This window comes from Hyperoodon ampullatus (genome assembly GCF_949752795.1).
Source record: "Hyperoodon ampullatus genome assembly, chromosome: 18".
Taxonomy (NCBI): domain Eukaryota; kingdom Metazoa; phylum Chordata; class Mammalia; order Artiodactyla; family Ziphiidae; genus Hyperoodon; species Hyperoodon ampullatus.
Window position 1 is genome coordinate 56,034,714 of NC_136931.1, and position 20,399 is coordinate 56,055,112.

Consider the following 20,399-nt stretch of genomic DNA (forward strand, 5'->3'; position numbering starts at 1 on the left):
GATCTTAAACCCTCTCTCAAATAATACAAAGAGAATATAACACCTTAACTCCATTAAACTCCCTCCCAGACTAACCAACTCGTGTTGTCAGCATTTTAGTTTGACTTTTTTTATGCCCTCGTTGAATATATTTATTTTATGCAGGCAATATTTATTTGTAATTACATAAATGCTTATGATTCATGTTGCTCTCCCTCTTCTTTCTTGTCTCTCAGATAATCTTTCCAGGTTAATTTAAAATTTTCCTACTTCCTGAAGTACTTCCTACCGAAAAACTGTTTCTCCCCTCACCCCATTTAAGGAACCGGCTTGCTCCCCCTCATGGAGCAAACAAGGGCACCTCTTTCTTGTTTTCGCTCCCTCCTGCTGCAGCAAGAGTCCCAATAAAGGCTTGCCTGAATTTCTTGTCTGGCCTCTTATCAATTTTTATTGATGAAAGAGTCCAAGGGGGCTTCCCTGGTGGCGCAGTGGTTAAGAATCCGCCTGCCAATGCAGGGGACGAGGGTTCGAGCCCTGGTCCGGGAAGATCCCACATGCCGCGGAGCAACTAAGCCCGTGTGCCACAACTACTGAGCCTGCACTCTAGAACCCATGAGCCACAACTACTGAGCCCATGTGCTACAATAATTGAAGCCCGCACGCTGAGAGCCTGTGCTCTGCAACAAGAGAAGCCACCTCAATGAGAAGCCCGCGCACCGAAACGAAGAGTAGCCCCTGCTCGCCGCAACTAGAGAAAGCCAGCGCACAGCAATGAAGACCCAATGCAGCTAAAAATAATATAAAAAATTTAAAATTATTTTAAAAAAGAGTCCAAGGACCCTGGTGGGTGACACGTGGAACCTCTGGCCAATAGCCTGTGAAGAACTGAACCCTGGTAACAATGACAAGAATAGGTATGGGAGAAGATCCTTTCTAGTTGTGCCTCGAGGTGATTACAGCCCTGGCTGACACTTTGATTATAGTCTCTGAAGCAGGGGACCCAGCTAAGCCATGCCTGGATTCCTGATCTACAGAAACTGCGAAGTAACAATGTTGTTTCAATCCACTAAATTTTGGGGTAATTTGTTACACAGCACGAGATAACTTAATGTCCTTTATTTCTCCTATTATTTTGCATATTGTGGTTCATTATGAACCTGACAATTCCAGTACCTGGAGGTGGGGGACCTACATCTGTTAACTGTTGTTTCTGTGGACTCTAATTTCAATCTTTGCCTCTGTGCTGGTGGTCTTTGTGATATTGATCAGAGTCCTCTAGGGAGGATTCACTTCTACTTCTGCAGGTTGTCAGGAGTGTTACTATCCTGGAACTAGATCAGCTGCCCTGGACAGCTCTTGCTTAGCTGGGGAGCTACACTTAAGTTTTACAAATCACAGCTGGCTTCAGGCTCTTCGTAATGCCAGTGCAGTCCCATCTGGGGCAGGAAGTTCGATACCAACTGCATCTTTTTTAAAATTTGTTTCCTCTGTGGGGGAGGGAAGATACTTGAAGACTACCCATACCACTTATGAAACCACCAATGTCACAAAAACAATGTCATATCACCTAATGTATCATAATGCCAGAAGCTGAAGTCCAGACTGAAATATCTCATTGTTTAACTTACCGTTTGTAATACATTAATGGAAATGGTTAAAAATCAGTTAATGGAGCCAATCACGCATTCAGCTTATCTAAAGAAAAGTTTCCTTATGGTTAGGAGGCAATTTTAGGTACCATTTTAATCTCCTTACCTATTTATCATTTTGCCTTTCTCCAACTTACTTTTATCTTCCTTATAATTTTTTAAAAATTTAATTACACTAGCATAAAAAAGAAGGGAGCTGCTTTAGATTAAAAGAAATTTAGGTCATCTAAGTACGTGTTTGGTCATTGTTTGGATCTTGATACAAATAAAACAATTGTAAAAAGGCATTTTGAGAGAATTGGGAAAATTTGATTATGGATTTAAATGTTCAGTGATATCAAGAAATAACACAATTTTGTTAGGGGTGTTAATGGCATAGTGGTTATGTGCAAAAATTTCCATCTTTTTAGAGATGCCTGTCAAGAATGTAGAGGTAAAATGATATGTTGGGATTTGCTTTAAAAGTGTTCATCAAAGAAAAAAGAAAAAAGGGATCGATAAAGTACATGTGACAAAATGGTGATACTGCTGAGTGCAGAGCAATGCACTCTTTTACCTTGAAATATATTGACAAACTGCATTGGAGCAAGTCGTTTTGGTTTCCACCCCCACTAGATCACCTCTGAGCCGGCTTATTTTACCCAAACCCTCCCACCCTAATGGACATATTATTTCCAACTTTAATTAACATGACAAAGGTAAAATGCTATGTCATTGGACTCTCTGTTAGCACTTATTAATTGGTGAAGATGAGCGGCTTTCAGATATTTGCTATTTTTAATATTTTTTGCGTGTTTGAAAAGCCTGCTTAGTTTCCTTCCCCGTTAAAAAAATAAAGTATTAAAAAAATAAAAATAAAGTATTTCTATTTTTCTTAGTTTTTATTGATCAGTAACATGTATTTATGTAGTTACAATGACTTTCCCAGTTTACAGTATCGTTTTCAACTTGGTTCATGGAGTCTTATGCAAACAGTTCAATATTTTACGTTCTCCGGCTTTGCTCTAATAAGAAACTCTTTTTCCAGTCTTCAGGATTATACAGCGTTATGCTTTCATTTGTTACGTTTACATTTTTAATCCACCTGGAACGTATTTATGTTCTAGGCCAGTTTCTGGCTCTTCTCCCAGAAAACAACTAGCAGGTGTTGCTTAGCAACCTCCACGTGGGTTGGAGTTCGGCTTCTTTTCGGGGTGGGAAAAACAGCTGCACTCCCTTCAGAGTTGATTGCAACCTTAAAGCGTTGCCTAGTAACCCCGTTTCGGATGCTGTGATTGGACCCTTCACACGACCCCCCCATCCCCCAAGCCAGAAAGAACTTAACTAGAAACCTAATCTCTCTTTTAGAAAACAAGGGCAGCGTGCGCGTTGCACGGCAACCAGGTCTCCCATTGAAACTAGTGTCGGAATGGTCGCCCCGCTCAAAAATGGCGGCTGACGCACCGCTTTCAATATATTTCGCTCTCGACAGTTCTGCCAATAATTCAGTCTCCCACATCAGGACCCCGAAGGGGTTCGCTAGGTCCTTTTTGAGTCTTGCACACACTGGGTGCGAAGGAGGATGGAGATAAACCCACCAGCCCTGGGTGCCCCGCACAAACATGGCCGCTAGAGCGTCAACAGCGACGCAAGGCCGTCCGGCGAGGGTGCGCGCGCAGCGCAGGCGCACTTCCGCTCATCCCGCACTGGCTACGGCGGCGGTGGCGGCTACGGCGGCGGTGGCGGCTGCGGCGCGGGGCATGGTCCCCGGGTCGGAGGGCCCGGCCCGCGCCGGGGGCCTCGTAGCTGACGTGGTGTTTGTAATTGAGGGCACGGCCAACCTGGGGCCCTACTTCGAGGGGCTCCGCAAGCACTACCTGCTCCCGGCCATCGAGTGAGTGCCGTTTCCGCGACTCCAACCCCGCCCTCCGACTTTAGTTTTCCACAGTCTCTTGCCTCACCCCGACCTTTCACCTCCGACCTTCACAGGTATTTTAATGGTGGTCCTCCTGCCGAGACGGACTTCGGGGGAGACGTGAGTCTTGGGACTCTTGAGTTTGAGGGAAGAGGGAAGCTGGGAATCCGGGCTCCTGGGTCTGAGAGCGGAGGGGGCGGGGACCTGGACTCCTGGGTCTGAGGTGGGAGGGGCTGGGGTTTGGACTCCTGGGTCTAAGGGACGGGGAGCTGGGAGCCCCAACTCCCCTGAGGGAAAAGGGAGCTGGGGGTCCCAGATGAAGAATGTTTTTGTCCTCCCCTTCCAGTATGGGGGGACCCAGTACAGCCTCGTGGTGTTCAACACGGTGGACTGCGCCCCAGAGTCCTACGTACAATGTCACGCTCCCACCAGCAGCGCCTATGAGTTTGTCACCTGGCTCGATGGCATTAAGTGAGCTCTTTTCTGGGCTTTGGGAAGGGTTGGGGGACCCTGTGACGGACCGCGGAGGAATGGTGGCTTGGATTTGAGCTGCAGGATCCATCCCCTCACATTAGTTGGCTGAAAAGGACTGGGATGGGGATTGTGGTTTTATCCCTACGTCACTTCTGTGGTCGGTTCTGTGTGCTTAGCTGATGTTGCTGTCTGGCTCGGAAGTAGAAAGAACTTCCCAGTCAAGGAGGCCTGTGGAACTCCAGCACCCACGTGTGATTCCTCCCTTTTCAGCCTGTTGCTTCTCATTTCTACTCTAGTTCTCCATTTTCAGATGGAGGCATTGAAGCCTGAGTGCAAGAGGGGTGGGGCTAGGCCCAGATAAGCTAGGCCTCTGTGCTTTGGAGTGAATTGTGATAGTTCACATTGCAGGCTCTTGCAGGTGCAGACAGACTGGGGCCACAGCATGGCTCCACCACAAGAGAACTCTCTGTCCCCTGTGTCTCATATAATTTGTCTCTAAAACGGGAAGGTTAGTAGTCTTTATAGTTATCGTGTTACTTATTCACTATTGGGTAACAGATTAAAACTTAGCAGCTTGGGACTTCCTTGGCGGTCCAGTGGTTGGGACTCCACACTGCCCCTGCAGGGGGCACAGGTTGATGTCTGGTTGGGAACTAAGATCCCACATGCCTGGAGGCACGGCCAAAAAAAAAAAAAAAAAAAAAAACAACTTAACCTGCCTAAGACAACAGACATTTATTATCTCATGTGGTTTCTGTAAGTAAGGAATTCAAGGGTGGCTTCGACGGGTTGTTCTAGCTCAGGATCTCTTGTGGGATTGCAGTCACCATGACTTTGGGCTGCAGTCATCCAACAGTTTGATTGCGACCGGAGGATCCATTTACAGGGTGGCTCACCCTATGGCTATTGGCTAGAGGCCTCGATTCCTTGCCAGATGTTAGCCTCAAGGTGTCTCCGTGGGGCTGCTTGAGTGTCCTCCAACAGCTGGCTTTCCTCAGCCTGAGCAATCCAACAGAAAGAGCAAAGAGGAAACCACAGAGCTTTTTATGATCAAATCTTGGAAGTCACACACCATCACTTCTGTCACATTCTGTTTACTACACAAGTCAGTCCTGTCCAGTGTTTGAGGGGGCGTGGATACTAGGAGATGAGGAACATTCGAGACATGGTTACCGTGACTTTGTAGGGATACTTCGTGAATTAAACGAGTTGATGACTCTTTAAAAGAGTGCCTGACAAGTATTAAGTGCTACCTAAGCTTTTGCTGTTGTTTCGTGTTTCAGTTTCTTGGACTGCAGATGGATAGTGGTCGTCCATGTCTCAGCATTCTTGGGAGGATCACAGGACCTGATTTTCATACTGTGTTCAGCTCAGGGTCTGGTCAGAGTTCATTAAATAACACCAGTTCGCTGTTACCTTTGTACGTCCCTGCAGCAAATGTTTGTTGAACACCTGCTTTGTTCCAGGCTGTATGCGCTGGACTGGGTGCTGCATGTTCACTGCAAAGTTGACTCTTAAGTTTCCCCCTCATGGTCTACAGAATTCATGGTCAGGGTAGAGCAGGGTTTCTCAGCGTCAGCACTGTTGACCCTTTGGGCCAAATGATTCTTCGTTATTGGGGGGCCGTACTGTGCATTGAAAGGTGTTCAGTAGCATCTCCAGCCCCTACCCCCCCCAGATGCCAGTGGCTACTTCCCTCCCCCAGTCTGACGAACAAAAATGTCTCCAGACGTTGTCAGATATCTCCTTGGGGGCAGAATCCACCCCGTTTAAGAACCTCTGGACTAGATTGTGGTAAGACTTGAATAATGTTGAATGGGGGCTCCTTGAGGCCCAAGTCCAAGTCTGATGTCCCTCAAGTCTCTAGCGCCCAGCACAGGGCCTGGCACAAAGGAGGCCTAAGGAAAACTTTGTTGAACAAGTGAGTAAATGAATGAATGCCCAGAATGCACTTCATACTCTGGTTCCCCCTGGTAAACTCCTATATAAACATCAAGACCCGACTGAAATGTCCTTTCCCTGATTCTGGCAAGCAGCCAGTTGCTCTCTCCTCTGTCCCCATTGCTCCCAGGTGTTTCCCTGTCACAGCTTCACACCTCTGGACTGTGAATGTCCAGGACTTGGGTGTTTCTCCTGCTGTTTGCTTCCAGCTGGGGCCTGGGACCCAAGAGGCCTTAGGAGACCTTTGCTGAATAAATGAACAAGTGAAAGCTGTGGGGAAGATAATCACCAGGAAACCAAACCTTCTGGTGGCTGTCAGGAAAAGCAGTTAAACCCCCTTCTTTAAAAATGTTAAGGGCACTGGGAAGATAAGAGGGAAATGCTTTCTGAATACTTTCATTCCATATTCACCCTCCCCTTTAACCAACCTAGAATACACTGCACCTATAACCAAATAAAAAAGCTTTGTGTGCTGTATGCTCACCAGAATCCTCCCAATCAGCTGATAAACATTTTAAGCCATTATTTAATATTCACAGTCGTCACTGTTTTATCAAGTCCTATGTAACTATCTAAATTCAGTTTCTGTGGCATTCAGGGCCCGTCTGTAACAGAGATCACGAAGAAAGTTAGCAAGTTTTGTTCACGCTTGGAGAAATCTTATCTTTTCCTGGAACATCCATCACTTATGGAACAAAGCAGGCAGTGTGATTTTTGAAACGTCCTTGCTTTGGAGAGGTTCATTTCTGATGTTACATTTTCCTTTCTGACAAGAGGGGCGGTTTCCCCTCCCCCCTACAGCTAGTGACCCAGCATCAGAAAGGCTAGGGTAGGGACTTCCTTAGTGGCTCGGTGGTTAAGAATCCGCCTGCCAATGCAGGGGACATGGGTTCAAGGCCTGGTCCGGGAAGATCCCACATGGAGCGGAGCAACTAAGCCCATGCGCCACAACTACTGAGCCCTTGTGCCACAACTACTGAAGCCTGCGTGCCTAGAGCCTGTGCTCCACGACAAGAGGAGCCGCTGCAACGAGAAGCCCGCGCACCGCAGCAAAGAGTAGCCCCTGCTCGCCACAACTAGAGAAAGCCCGCGTACAGCAACGAAGACCGATTGCAGCCAATAAATAAATTAATAATAATAAAAAAAGGATTAAAAAAAAAAAGGCTAGGATAGAAGGAAAATAGCCCAAGTGTCTTCCCCATAGCGTTGTGACAGTGCGTTTGTGCATGCATTCATTCATCTGTGCCTTCATTCATTCAACAGATGTTTGTGGGGCAAATTGTTCCAGGCACCGAGGAGTCGGGGTGTGAGGCAGGCAAAGTCCTCGCCCTCTTGGAGCCAGTGTTTCCCCGGGGTGCTGGGCTGGGCAGGGGTCTGGCAGTAGGAAGTCCCTGGTCAGAGCTGGCTGTTCGTGTTCCTTCAGTCCCTCTGGGGGGCTCCCGGGGCCTGTTAGCCCATGAAAGTGGGTGGTGAGGACTCAGTGGTGTGACATCGGGCGGAACAAGTGGGGGCAGAGGCATGAGGATGAGGAATCGTTTCATTTCTACTTATGTTTATTACTTGAGGGGTTTATTTGAAACTTTGTGATATTTAAAACGTATTTTGCAACTGGTCATGCTTTCTCCCATTCCCCATTGTTTTTTTTGTTTTTTTTGTTTTTGTTCGCGCCACACAGCTTGTGGGATCTTAGTTCCCCAACCAGGGATGGAACCTGGGCCCTCGGCAGTTGAGAGCGTGGGGTCCTAACCACTGGACCGCCAGGGAATTCCCTCTCCCACTGCCCGTTTTTCTCATTTCTTGGACAAAATATTTGTTATGTGTCTCTCTCTGAGCTGGTAAAAGATGGCTTATGCTTACTGTTCAATAAGAAGAAAAGCCAGCTTTGGGATCTCAAAGTGGTCAATGGCACTTTCCCTCATAAATCAGTTTTTAGAAATTGAGGTGAAATTCACATAACACACAGTCATTTTATTTACTTTTTAATATTTATTTATTTTTCGCTGCATTGGGTCTTCATTGCTGCGCGCGGGCTTTCTCTAGTTGCGGCGAGCGGGGGCTACTCTTCGTTGCGGTGCGCAGGATTCTCACTGCGGTGGCTTCTCTTGTTGTGGAGCACGGGCTCTAGGCGCGTGGGCTTCAGTAGTTGTGGCACACGGGCTTCAGTAGTTGGGGCTCGCGGGCTCTAGAGCGCAGGCTCAGTATTTGTGGCGCACGGGCTTAGTTGCTTCGCGGCCTGTGGGATCTTCCCGGACCAGGGCTCGAAGCCACGTCCCCTGCATTGGCAGGCGGATGCTTAACCACTGCGCCACCAGGGAAGTCCAACACGCAGTCATTTTAAAGTGAACAATTCAGTGGTGTTTAGTACATTCAAAGTGTTGTGCAACCGGCTTCTCTCTTTAGTTGTGGACCATTTTCATCACCCTGAAAGGAGACCCCGAATGCTTGGAGCAGTTGCTTCCTGCCTCTCCCCTTGCCCCCTCACCCCGTCTCCTTAGCCCCAGCCATGAAGATGCCTTGATTTCTTCCAGCACAGGAAGCTGGCAGTAGGGTGGGTCCAGAGTTGGTTCATTTATCGGGGTCTCCCCCAACTCTGTGCCATTCAAATTCCTGTGCAAACCGGAGTCTCGGTGGTGAGGAAGAGGAGGGCTGGGGAGTGGGTCATGGGGAGGAACAGTGGTGTGGCCTGAGCACCCTGAGAGTGGGAGCAGAGGGCAGAAGTCTACACCGGGAAAGCATTCAGGTAGGGCACAGAGGGGTCATGCTTCGGTGGCTCACTTACTCAGCAGGCATTTCCCAGGACTCTGTGTGTACTTTTAGAGCTGGCTCAGACCACTGGGTCTCCCTCACTGAGGGCTGCACCATCTGGAGGGGAGGTGGGCTGTGGAAGGAAGCTTGACATTCGCGGTATTGGGGGACACGTGATGTGATCAAGGGTGGGCCCTGAGATCAGGGGGCAGGTGAGGAAGCCTTCCTGGAGGAGGATGACACTGGGCTGGGTGTCTGGTTAGGTAAGCAGGGTTTCCACCTGTGCCAGAAGGGGCAGCGGTACATGGTCTTGGGGCGGACAGCACAGGCAGATGCCTGGGCGCGTGGCTGATCACGGAGTCCAGGGACACCCAAGAAGCTCTGGAGGACTTGCACCCAGAGAGGGTGGAGTGGAAGGTGGGCAGGGCCCCAGATGCCCAGCTGAGGGCTTGGCTCTATTCTGGCCTTGATGGCCAGGGTTGGATTTGAAGCCATTTGTTTATGTAACACACAGTTCCCAAGGCCTCCCTTGTGCCAGGCTTGGCGGGGTGGGATTGGTGAGGCTGGCGACAAGGGAGGTCACAGACCCCGTCCCTGCCTTGTCGGGGAGACAGGTGCCGACACAGACACAGGGGCCATGGTTCAGAGCAACAGGGCCCTTAGGGATCCCAGAGTGGGGCCCAGTCTGCACAGATGTCCCCTGCGGCAAAGGGTCAGCCTTGCGACCACGTGACCCAAAGAATCATGGTGATAACAGCTGCAGTCTAGCAGAGGCCTGCCACAGGCCTCACGGGGACGGACGCTGGTGACCCCTCTGTAGATCAGCTGGGGGAGAAACCCAGATCTGTGTGTAGTAGTTTCGTGGGGCTGCTGCAACAGTACAAGAAACAGGTTGGCTTACAGCAACAGAAAGTATTGTCTCGCAGTTCTGGGTCCAGGAGTCTGAGATGGGGGGGCAGGGCCGTGCTCCCTCTGGAGCTTTAGGGGAGGGTTCCTTTCCTTCCTTGCCTCTTCCAGCTTCTGGTCGCCCCAGACATTCCTTGCCCTGTGGCAGTGTCATTCTGATCTCCACGTGGCGTTCTCCCTGTGTCTCGTCACATCCACATCGCTTTTCCTCTGAGTGTGTCTGTCTCTGTGTCCAAAGTCCCCCTTCTTATAAGGACACCGGTCATATTGGATTAAGGCCACCCTAAGGGCCTCATTGTAGCCTGTTTACCTCTGTAAAGACTCTGTTTCCAAATCAGGTCACATCCTAAGGTGTGGTGGAGGGCTAGGACTTCAGCATACCTGTTTTGGGGGACCCAGTTCAACCCATAACACTGGGAAGACAGAGGAGGCCCCTGCACCAGGCTGGGAAGCTGGGGTGAGGCCAGGGCAGATGGCCCAGAGAGGGCAAGGTGCACAGGGACTGGGACACAGCACAGGATCCTGGGCTTAGAGTCCTGGGCCCTTTCTCTGTTCCATCTTCTGATGGGGCCTCTCGCCAGAGGGACTGCCTTGCAGGAGATGACAAATGTCCCCTGTCCTTGTGCCGGCACTGGGGATAGAGCAGGAGACTCTGCAGTGTCCCTGTCCCAAGGTGCCCAGTCTACGAAGAGGGATGGCACAGGTTCGGGCCCTTCCAGGGTGGCCCAGGGGCTGGGGGCTGGAGCCGCAGGGCCCCCCGGGGGCTGACCGACCGCCTGGCCCCCTGCAGGTTCATGGGCGGGGGTGGCGAGAGCTGCAGCCTCATTGCAGAAGGCCTCAGCACAGCCCTGCAGCTGTTCGACGACTTCAGGAAGATGCGGGAGCAGATGTGAGTGGCCCGCGTCGGCCTCTGGCCACCGTGCGCACGCAGCCGGCCTTGCCTGTCGTGGGGCTCCGCCCCCAGCCGCACTGTGGGGAGGTGGGTGGGCTCTGCGTGCCCGACACTTGGGGCCAGGAAGCAGGCGGTGTCCAGGCGGTGTTCTGCTGAGGACACCTGGCCCGTGCCCAGTCTCGGTGTCCTCATCAAAGGGGAGCCGGCCCTGGGTCTGCTTCCTGCCTGCCCTGCTCGCCCGGTATCTTAGAGTGAGTCAGGAGCCTCTTCCGGGCCTCAGTGTTCTCAGCCGTGAAATAGGGGCCTGACTCCTGACTTCCCGTGGGGCGGAGGACTTGCACCTCTGCCGGTGCCGGCTCTGGGTCTTTCCTCAGGGCCCCTGTTGCCACGCGCTCCACATCTTTCCTTGTCCTCGGCAGCGGCCAGACGCACCGCGTCTGCCTCCTTATCTGTAACTCGCCCCCGTACCTGCTGCCTGCTGTTGAGAGCACCACGTACTCTGGGTGCACGACGGAGACTCTCGTGCAGAAGATTGGGGAGGTGAGGACTCCTGGGTCTGAGGGAGGAGGGCTGGGGCCTGCCGTCCTGGGTCACAGGATCGTCACAGACTCCGTGGCCAGCTCTGCTGCCTCCTGTTGGAGGAACTATAACCCAGAATTCTCTGGGGCAGCTAATACAGGTCTTGGGGTCTCCTGTCCCAAAGCCTGATGGGATTTGGTTTTAGGGCCCAGCAGGTGTGACAGCCAGGGCTTGGCCTGGTGGCTTTGTCCTGACTGCTTGTCCCCTCTCCTGTAGCGAGGAATCTACTTCTCCATCGTGTCTCCCCGGAAGCTGCCTGCCTTGCGGCTTCTGTTCGAGAAGGCAGCTCCCCCGGCCATGCTGGAGCCGCTGCAGCCGCCAGCAGACGTGAGCCAGGACCCACGGCACATGGTGCTGGTGCGGGGGCTTGTGCTGCCAGGTGAGGCCCAGGTGCTGCTGGGGGGATGGGGGTGGGAGGGGCGTCCTCCCTGGCTTCTTCTGACTTGGATTTTCTTCCCGTCTCTCAATCCCCTTCTCGTGGGGCTCGATCGTCCATCCTTGGCTCTCAGTCGGAGGTGGCTCAGCCCCCGGCCCCCTGCAGCCAAAGCAGCCTGTGCCCCTGCCTCCAGCACCACCCTCGGGGGCCACGCTCTCAGCAGCCCCCCAGCAGCCTCTGCCCCCTGTCCCCCAGCAGTACCAGGTGCGAACATCACCAGGGAAGGGACACGCCCTGGGGCCTTGCGGGAGCCCTGGCCCCTTGGGAGAGACCTAGCTGGATGTTGGGCCTTGGGGGTGATGGGCGTCTCCCTTGAGACACCTGGAGGGTAGAACTTTTAGGGCTGGGGACTCACGTCCCTGTGGGGTGATGGGAGTCACGAGCTCCTGCGATATTGGGGCTGGGGAGGGTGGTCCTCACCAGCCCTTCCCCTCTACTGCCAGGTCCCTGGGAACCTGAGTGCAGCCCAGGTTGCTGCCCAGAACGCAGTGGAGGCCGCCAAGAGCCAGAAGGCCGGGCTGGGCCCTCGCTGTGAGTCCTGGGCGGGGATGTGGCAGGGCGGGGGGCGGCAGCCGGGCCACTCTCCACACGCCTGCCCCCACCGCTTCCCTTGGTCTCTCCCGCAGTCTCGCCCATCAACCCCCTTCAGCAAGCCGCTCCAGGAGTGGGTCCCCCCTACAGCCAGGCCCAGGCTCCCCCGCTGCCCCCAGGGCCCCCCGGCGCCCCCAAGCCACCTCCTGCTTCCCAGCCCAGCCTGGTCTCCACTGTGGCCCCTGGCCCGGGCCTGGCACCCCCTGCACAGCCAGGGGCACCATCCATGGTAGGTACCTGCCTTCTGGCTGCTAACACAGTGCAGGGGAGGAGCAGTTGGCCTTTCCGAGGAGGGCCCAGGGGCACGTGGGCCTTGTTGTTCGGGGTCCTCAGGGGCTCATGGAGCTTGTGCTATAGGCAACACCGAGACTAGCGGGTCCGGGGGCAGGATCATGGAGTTTGTGGTTCCGGGTGGGTGAAGGCTGTTCTGAGGAGCCCGAGGAATCCTGGGAGCGCAGGACATCAGGGGCTTGAGAGTCTTCGAATCCTACAGGGTCAGAGCATTTATGGTCCCAGGCTCGGCCCCGTGGTGTTCTGGGCCTGGGGGGTGCAGAGGAGGGGGCCTCCGTCCCGTTCCGCTTGTTGGTTTGTCCCTCTCTCAGGACACTCCCTCCCAGAAGATGGTCTGACCCTGCCCCGTGGCTCTCCTTCCTCCCCTCTGTCAGGCGGGCACCGTGGCCCCAGGCGGGGTGAATGGCCCTTCTCCGGCCCAGCTCGGGGCCCCGGCCCTCGGCGGGCAGCAGTCAGTCTCCAACAAACTCCTGGCCTGGAGCGGGGTCCTCGAGTGGCAGGAGGTGAGTGGGTCCATAGGGCCAGGCCTGGTGGGGTGCAGGGTTAGGCCGGAGCCCCCATGGGGTCGTGGGACTTGTGGTCCTGAGGATAGTCCCAAGGACACGTGGGATTTATAGCCCGGAATTCAGGATTAAGAGAGGTCTTGGGGGCTTCCCTGGTGGCGCAGTGGTTGAGAGTCCGCCTGCTGATGCAGGAGACACGGGTTCGTGCCCCGGTCCGGGAAGATCCCACATGCCGCGGAGCGGCTGGGCCCATGAGCCATGGCCGCTGAGCCTGCGCGTCCGGAGCCTGTGCTCCGCAACGGGAGAGGCCACAACAGTGAGAGGCCCGCGTACCGCAAAAAAAAAAAAAAACAGAGAGAGAGAGAGGTCTTGGATTCTCGGTCCAGGGCGGATCCAGGGGATGGTGGCATCTAGGGGACAGAGGGCTGTGGGATTCGGGGGCAAGAGGAGGAGCCCCAGCGTTTGTGGAATTTGAAGGCTAGAGGATTGTGGGGTTGATGGTCTGGCGGAGGGGCCCAGGGCTCGTGGGACTTAAACTGGGGTGGGGGTCCTGAGCTTTGGGGCTCCCAGGGTAGGGCAGGAGAGGCCAAGGGGATGGAGGCTCGGGGCCTTTCTCACCGTGCCATGCTCTTCTTCCCCTCAGAAGCCCAAACCTGCCTCCGTGGACACCAACACCAAGCTGACTCGGTCACTGCCTTGTCAGGTCTACGTGAATCACGGCGAGAACCTGTAGGTGCCTGCTGGGGGTGGGGTGGGCAGTGAGCTGGGGTGTGCATCTTCCTGACACCCCTCCTGTTGTTGCCCCAGGAAAACAGAGCAGTGGCCCCAGAAGCTGATCATGCAGCTCATCCCACAGCAGCTGCTGGTGAGTGGTGGGAGAGGACAGCCGCCCACCCCCTCCCGCCTCTGTCCCCCCGCCGCCTCACGTCCCTGCTCCGCTCGCCGGCTGACGTCAGTGTCTCCCGCAGACCACCCTGGGCCCTTTGTTCCGGAACTCAAGGATGGTCCAGTTCCACTTCACCAACAAGGACCTGGACTCCCTCAAAGGCCTCTACCGCATCATGGGCAACGGCTTTGTGAGTGGGGTGGGCGGGTGGGGGGCAGGTGTCCACTCCCCATCGTCCTGGGCCCAAGGGAGCCAGTTTTGATGGTGGGGCTGCCTTTGTGACCTCGCGTTCCTCAGCCTTAGCTTTTTTTTTTTTTTTATAATTACAACATGCACCAGATTGAGGTCCGTTCCATGTTAAAACCCGTGGCTCTGACGGGGGTTTGCTGGGTTGGCTTCCTGGGGCCAGGAACAACAGAAGTGTATCCTCCCGCACTTCCGGAAAAGAGGCGTCTGAATGAAGTCAGGGTGTCAGCAGGGCCGCGCTCTCTGAAGCCTCTAGGGGAAGAGCCTTCCTTGCCTCCTACAGCTGGTAGCCTCCGGCGGGGTCGGCTTTAGGCTGCAAAACTCCAGTCTCTGTTTCCGTTGTCACATGGCTGTCTTCCCTCTGTGTGTTTCTTCCCTGTGTGTGTGTCTCTGTCGTCTTATGAGGACACCAGTCATTTGGATTGGGGTCTGCTTTAATGATCTCATCCTAACTTGTTACATCTGCAAACACCCTGTTTCCAAATAAGGTCACATTGACAGGTGCTGGGGTTTGGAACTTCAGCATGTCTTTTTAGAGGATACAGTTCAACTCATAACACTGAGGGAGGCTCTCTAAATAGAGCGGAACCAGTTGAGTACATCCTGTGGGCCTGGCACTTTTCTAGGAGAGGGGACTTTTCGCGGGTTACGCCATGGAATCCTCAGGAAAGTTCTACAAAGAAGGTGATCCTGAGAGTTGGGAATCCCTTCCACTGCAAATAGCAGTACACCCACCCAGCAAAGTTTTTAGAGCAGATAGATGATTGGGGCGGAGGCTTACAACAGCAGTTTACTCTTTCTCCTAGTCCTGTGTGCGTCAGCTGGGCTCAGTTGGGCTCGTCTTGCCTGGGGACTCTTGTGGGGGTTACCGTCAGGTGGCGGCTGAGACTGTGGTCATGTGAAAGCTCACCTGGGCTGGAGGTGCAATTTGGCCCACTCACGTGGTGGTGTCAGTGGGGTTCAGCTGGGCGTGGCCATCCGGATGCCCGCATGTGGCCTCCCCGTGTGGCTTGGGCGTCTTCACAGCATGGCGGCTGGGTTCTGAGAGGGATGTCCCCAAAGCGAGCATCGTACAAGCAGGCATTCATTTGTGACACGTAACAGGACATCCAGAGGTGAGCAGCTCTCGGGGTTAGTTATGTAGCCCCGTGACGTCAGGGCCAGGATCTCTGGGGTGTTCTCTTGGCTTCTCTCTCGTGGTGGTAAGATGGCTTTCGAAGCTCGAGGACTCTTGTCTGACTTGACGTAGGAAGGCAAGAAGGAGGCGTGGCATCAGCTGTGTATTTCCCTTTCTTTAGGAAAGCACTTTCCCACGCTCTCAGGCAGGCTTCCCTTCACGTCTTGGGCCAGACCCAGGCCGCTGGGCCACCCCTGGCTGCAGAGGAGAGCATCGGGGAACAGGCACCCATGAGTGCCCTGGGACCCAAACATGTTGCTTCCCAAACGGAATCAGGGTTCTCTGCCCAGGGGAGAAGGGCAGATGGTAGGCAATTAGCAGGTTCTGCCTCGCATGAGAAAGCAAGGCTTAATTGGCCAAGGTTCTACAGGGGGGACCTCAGTCTTATCAGCCCCTCCTTCCCCAAGAGCCCACCTCCTGAACACCCTGCGTATTACGGCCTCACCTGACATTCGCTAATGTTTCCCGGGTACTTCCTGTGTGTCCAGCCATGGGCAGGATGCCTGATGTGTATCTGCACATCCCAGAGTCACATCCCTTGTGACGTTAGTGCTGCCACCCGAGGTTCTCACTGCAGGTACTGAGGCCCAGAGGGTGTGGCACCCCCAAGGGCCTCTTGGATTCCCAGTCAGTCATGTATCCGCCACCACCATTGATCACATGGTTCCAGTGTCAGCTCTGTGTTGAAGCCCCTCCCTCTCAGCCGTGAGCCCTTCCAGTGGGGCTTTGAGGAGGGCAGCCTCCCGTGGTGTGGCACAGTTGGGGGGACTTCCTCTCTGCTCTCCTGCCCGGTGGTCAGCAAGTGCCCAAGTGAACAGGTGCCCAGCCTCGCCCTGTTCCTGTGGGCACCCAGCTCTCTGGAGCAGCCTCAGGCCACACCTGAGTCTCCTCAACCTTTCAAAGCAGAAAGCTTGCCACTCCCGGCCTGTGGGGCCTCTAGAACCATCTGAAACCTGGAGGGGTGGGAGGCCTCCTCCTCCGGGGTGTGACCAGCTCCGATCCTCTCCCACAGGCGGGCTGCGTGCACTTCCCGCACACGGCCCCCTGCGAGGTGCGCGTGCTCATGCTCCTGTACTCGTCCAAGAAGAAGATCTTCATGGGCCTCATCCCCTACGACCAGAGCGGCTTCGTCAACGGCATCCGGCAGGTCATCACCAACCACAAGCAGGTCCAGCAGCAGAAGCTGGAGCAGCAGCGCGGGGTGAGCGCCCCAGAGCTCCTGGCCTGACCCCACAGCGCCCTCCTGGGGCTAGAGCGCTGGACGCTTACTCCTGCCAAGTTCAGCCCCATCCCCATGTTGCCATGCACCGTTTCTCTCCTTTTTTAGTGTTCTTGTCGAATCTCCAAGACACAGCCCCCTCTTGGGGACCTGGGAACTTAAGGTTTACCTCCCAAACCCGCCCACCCACCGCAGAAAAGGTCCTCAGCTCCTGACAGGTTCCCTCTCAGGGCACAGACCCTTCCCGACATGGGGACACCCCGCTAGCCACTGATCTGCTCCCTCTCTCCCCACACAGATGGGGGCACAGCAGGCACCCCCGGGGCTGGGCCCCATTCTGGAAGACCAGGCAAGGCCCTCGCAGAACCTGGTGAGGATAGGGCCAGTGGGGTCAGGGCCCGGGTTGGGGAGGCCCCAGAGCGGGCTGTGATTCATTCTGACCCCACTGCAGAGGTCAAGGTGTCTGGGGGCTCTGCCCTCACCCCCGTCTCTTCCCATCAGCTCCAGCTCCGCCCACCGCAGCCCCAGCCGCAGGGTACCGTGGGGGCCTCTACGGCCACGGGGCAGCCGCAGCCCCAGGGTGCTGCCCAGGCACCCCCGGGCGCCCCACAAGGCCCTCCCGGAGCGGCCCCCGGCCCGCCCCCTCCCGGACCCATACTTCGGCCCCAGAACCCCGGGGCCAACCCCCAACTGCGGAGCCTCCTCCTCAACCCACCACCGGTGAGATTTGGGGGTGGGGGGCAGATGGGAGTTGTGGGTCCTGGGCCTTGACAGTTTGATTCCTCTCATCTTGGAGGCGGGAGGTTGGTTTGATCGGAGGGTGTGACTGGCGGCCCGCCTGGCTCCTCCCCACGTGTCTTACGTGGGCTTCTGCTAAGATTCCTTGGAAGCTACCTGAGGGGCTGGGGGAGGTGGGGGCTCCCCACCACGGCCCTCTGAGCTGTTTTCCTTGTTCTCCCAGCCCCAGACTGGGGTGCCCCCGCCTCAGGCCTCCCTCCACCACCTCCAGCCACCAGGGGCCCCTGCACTGCTGCCCCCACCGCACCAGGGCCTGGGGCAGCCCCAGCTGGGGCCCCCGCTCCTGCACCCGCCGCCACCGGCCCAGTCTTGGTCTGCACAGCTTGCCCCGAGGGCTCCACTGCCAGGTAAGGGGGTTCGGGGGAGGCCAGGGTCCTGGACTGAGTATCCCAACAGCCCCTGGACCGGAGCCCCAAGACCAATGACTTCTGGGAAGTAAAGTTCTGGGAGTGAAGAATAGCGGGTCCCCCGTGGCTCTTGGGGCTCTAAGGGCTCCTGGGGGACCAAGGAGGCAGGAGGTCTCCCCACTATTCCCCTCCTGCTTGTCTTCCTGGGGTTGCTGGGAAACGCAGTCTTAGGGCCAGAGAGGTATGTTGGGGGATGGGCTCCCAAAGGCTTAACGGGAAACAGACTGTCTGTGGTCACATGGCGTCAGAAGGCGCCTCTGTGGGTCCCCCCAGGGCTTCCTAGACCACTCAGTGCCTTGGGCTCCCAGAGGAGGAGGGAGGAAGCAGGCCCAGGGCCCTCCAGGGCCCTAGGGACTACTGGGAGATGCAGTCCCTTCCCCACTGCCCCCCAGGTCAGATGCTGCTCAGCGGGGGTCCCCGGGGCCCGGTCCCCCAGCCGGGCCTGCAGCCCAGCGTCATGGAGGACGACATCCTCATGGACCTCATCTGAACCCCCGACACCCAATAAAGTTCCTTTTAACACACGCCCCGGCTCCCGTCACTGACATCCCCCAGGACTGGGCAGGAGGAGACGGGAGGAGACACCTCTGTCCTTGTTCTCGCTTCAACAGACGTCCCTGAGGCCCCGGGCTGGTGAGGCCAGGGCCTTGGCGGCGAGTCAGGCAGTCTGGTGCAGCCTGGCTCTAGGGAGATGTGGAGGCAGCAGGCAGGGCCCACTGGACCACGTGCACTCGTGGAGCTAGAGAGGGTGCCAGGTGGGCCCGGAGGAGGCCTCTGAACCAGCTGGGCTTGGCAGCATTTGTGAGAAGCAGGAGTCAGGGAGGCTGGGAAGGCAGGCACTGGCGGTCTAGGTGCGGAGACCACAGAAATGAACGTGTGGGGGCAGGAGGAAGCTTGGGGTGGTCAGAGGAGCGAGTCCATGCTTCTGAAGCACGAGCATAAGGGAGGGGGGCCTAGAGAGGTGGGCAAGCGCCAGGCGGGGACGGGGCTCAGATTCCAAACCACGCAGCTGGAGGCTTGTCCAGGGGATGCAGAAGAGCTGCAGGAGGCCACGAGCAGGGGCCAGGCCTGGGTCGGCTGGCTCTCAGAAAGCCCCCTCTGGGCTATGGGATGTGATGGGGCAGGACGGAAGGCAGGTAGGGGTCTGGGGCAATTTCCCTGGGGAGAGGAGAGGCCAGAGGAGGGGCTGGGCCGAGTCGGGGGGCGGGAGGGGTGAGGCTAGAGACTAGTGTGCTGTGCAAAGAAAGCTGGGGGTGTACGGGTGGGGTTGAGGGCGGTGCCCAGGACCTGGCCTGGTTGTGTGGTAGGCAGTGGGCCTCCCTGAGGCAGGGAGCTGGGAGAAGGAGCCAGTAGTGAGTGCTGATGGTCCAGGGACATCCAAGTGACCAAGGCTGTGTTGGGAGCTCAGGATGTGTGTCCTTAGCAACAGTATGTTTGGTGGTTGAAGACACCAGAATGGATGAGGTCTCATGTGGAGAGGGCAGGCTCCAGGTCCCAGGCAGAGACCTACCTTCCAGGGCTTTGGACAGGGTGGACAGTGGAGCCATCCTGGTGATGGGAAACCCGGCAGGAACGTAAGGAGGATGTACAGGTTTGGGATGTTATGAGGCAAGGGGCCTCAGGTCGTCCTTACAGAGACGTCCAGGGGACGGCTGGGTACAGACACGTGGCTGGCACACAGGGGTGCTCTGGCCCGGGGGCAGAAAATTAGTTGTCTGTTGTCAGACCCTAGAGCAGTGTTGCTCAGAGCGTGGTCCACAGCTGGACCACCAGCATCCGCATTGTTTGAGACACCGGTTAACATCAGATTCCTGGGCCCCGTCCCAGGAGAGAGGTTGCAATCTGGTGGCCCGTGGGCCACTCTACAGATGAGTTTTGTTTGGCCTTCCCTGTGTTAGCATATGTGGCATTTTTTTCCCTAACAAGTTAGTTGTAAAAATCAGGATGATTCACACACACGCGCACACACACACACACACACACACACAAAATCTGCAGTCTTGGCTTCTCTTGACAAGTCAGAAGATCTGGCACCCCTGGGCCCGCCCTTCTGCCTAGCAAACAACGGGCTGGAGCTGCCCCTTTCAGTGGGGCGTGTGCTCTCTGGTTCGCCACAGTCCCCACCACTCCCTCTTGACTCCCCTACCACAAGGCAGGAGGCTGTTGCCTTTGGCACGGGGCTTGCACTGTTGTTGTTCCTGTGGTAGTGTTCGGAGACAGTGAAATCTTTCTTGTACCCATGTCTCTACCAAAAGTGGCAAAACGAAAGAGAGAACGAGAGGGCCACGTGTTTCGAGAGAAATGGGAGCGAGCCTATTTCTTTGTGGAGGTGAAGAGCATGCCTACGTGCTTAATATGCAAAAAAATCGTGTCTGTGTTGAAAGAATACAACCTGAGGCGTCACTATGAATCCAAGCACAGTAAGAGCTTCGACCAGTACACAGAGCAGACGCGAGACGCGATACTCAATGAACTGAAAAAGGGCCTCAAGTGTCAGTAGGGCTGGTTTTGGGAAGCGGACGGGAGCAGTGGCACGGCTGCCACGCACGGTTCCGGAATCACGTGAAAAGAGTCACCTGGGCATTCCAGCCTACTGACAGCGAGTTTATAAGGGAGCAGAAATGACGCCTCCCGAACAGAAACTCATGTCTGTCTGGACCATCCTTTAAGTCCAGCAGGCGTCTGCGTCCCGTGGGGAGGTGAAGAGAAATCCGAAGACTGACAAGTCCCGTTGCTTGAACGAGTCAAATCAGTCGTGGCCTTTTCTATCGCTGCTCATGAACTGT

General features: G+C 55.5%; 1 protein-coding gene across 2 annotated transcripts; it reads left to right on the top strand.

The window, feature by feature from the left end:
* Positions 1 to 3,314: 3,314 nt before the first annotated feature.
* Positions 3,315 to 20,113, top strand: MED25 (mediator complex subunit 25; the record flags this gene model as incomplete). 2 transcript variants are annotated; one of them, XM_079723763.1, is made up of 18 exons in its annotated part: positions 3,315 to 3,501; positions 3,597 to 3,642; positions 3,869 to 3,993; positions 10,379 to 10,477; positions 10,900 to 11,020; positions 11,276 to 11,438; positions 11,569 to 11,699; positions 11,939 to 12,026; positions 12,122 to 12,315; positions 12,752 to 12,880; positions 13,524 to 13,609; positions 13,688 to 13,745; positions 13,849 to 13,956; positions 16,202 to 16,390; positions 16,707 to 16,778; positions 16,910 to 17,128; positions 17,370 to 17,553; positions 19,869 to 20,113. In XM_079723763.1, the coding sequence occupies exons 1-18, from the start codon at positions 3,368 to 3,370 to the stop codon at positions 20,111 to 20,113; spliced, it is 2,391 nt and encodes a 796-aa protein (XP_079579889.1). In that variant the 5' UTR covers positions 3,315 to 3,367. The 2 variants fall into 2 exon arrangements, with proteins under 2 accessions (XP_079579889.1, XP_079579888.1); XM_079723762.1 differs by lacking the exon at positions 19,869 to 20,113 and adding an exon at positions 18,006 to 18,138 and having other exon boundaries at positions 3,338 to 3,501.
* Positions 20,114 to 20,399: the final 286 nt, after the last annotated feature.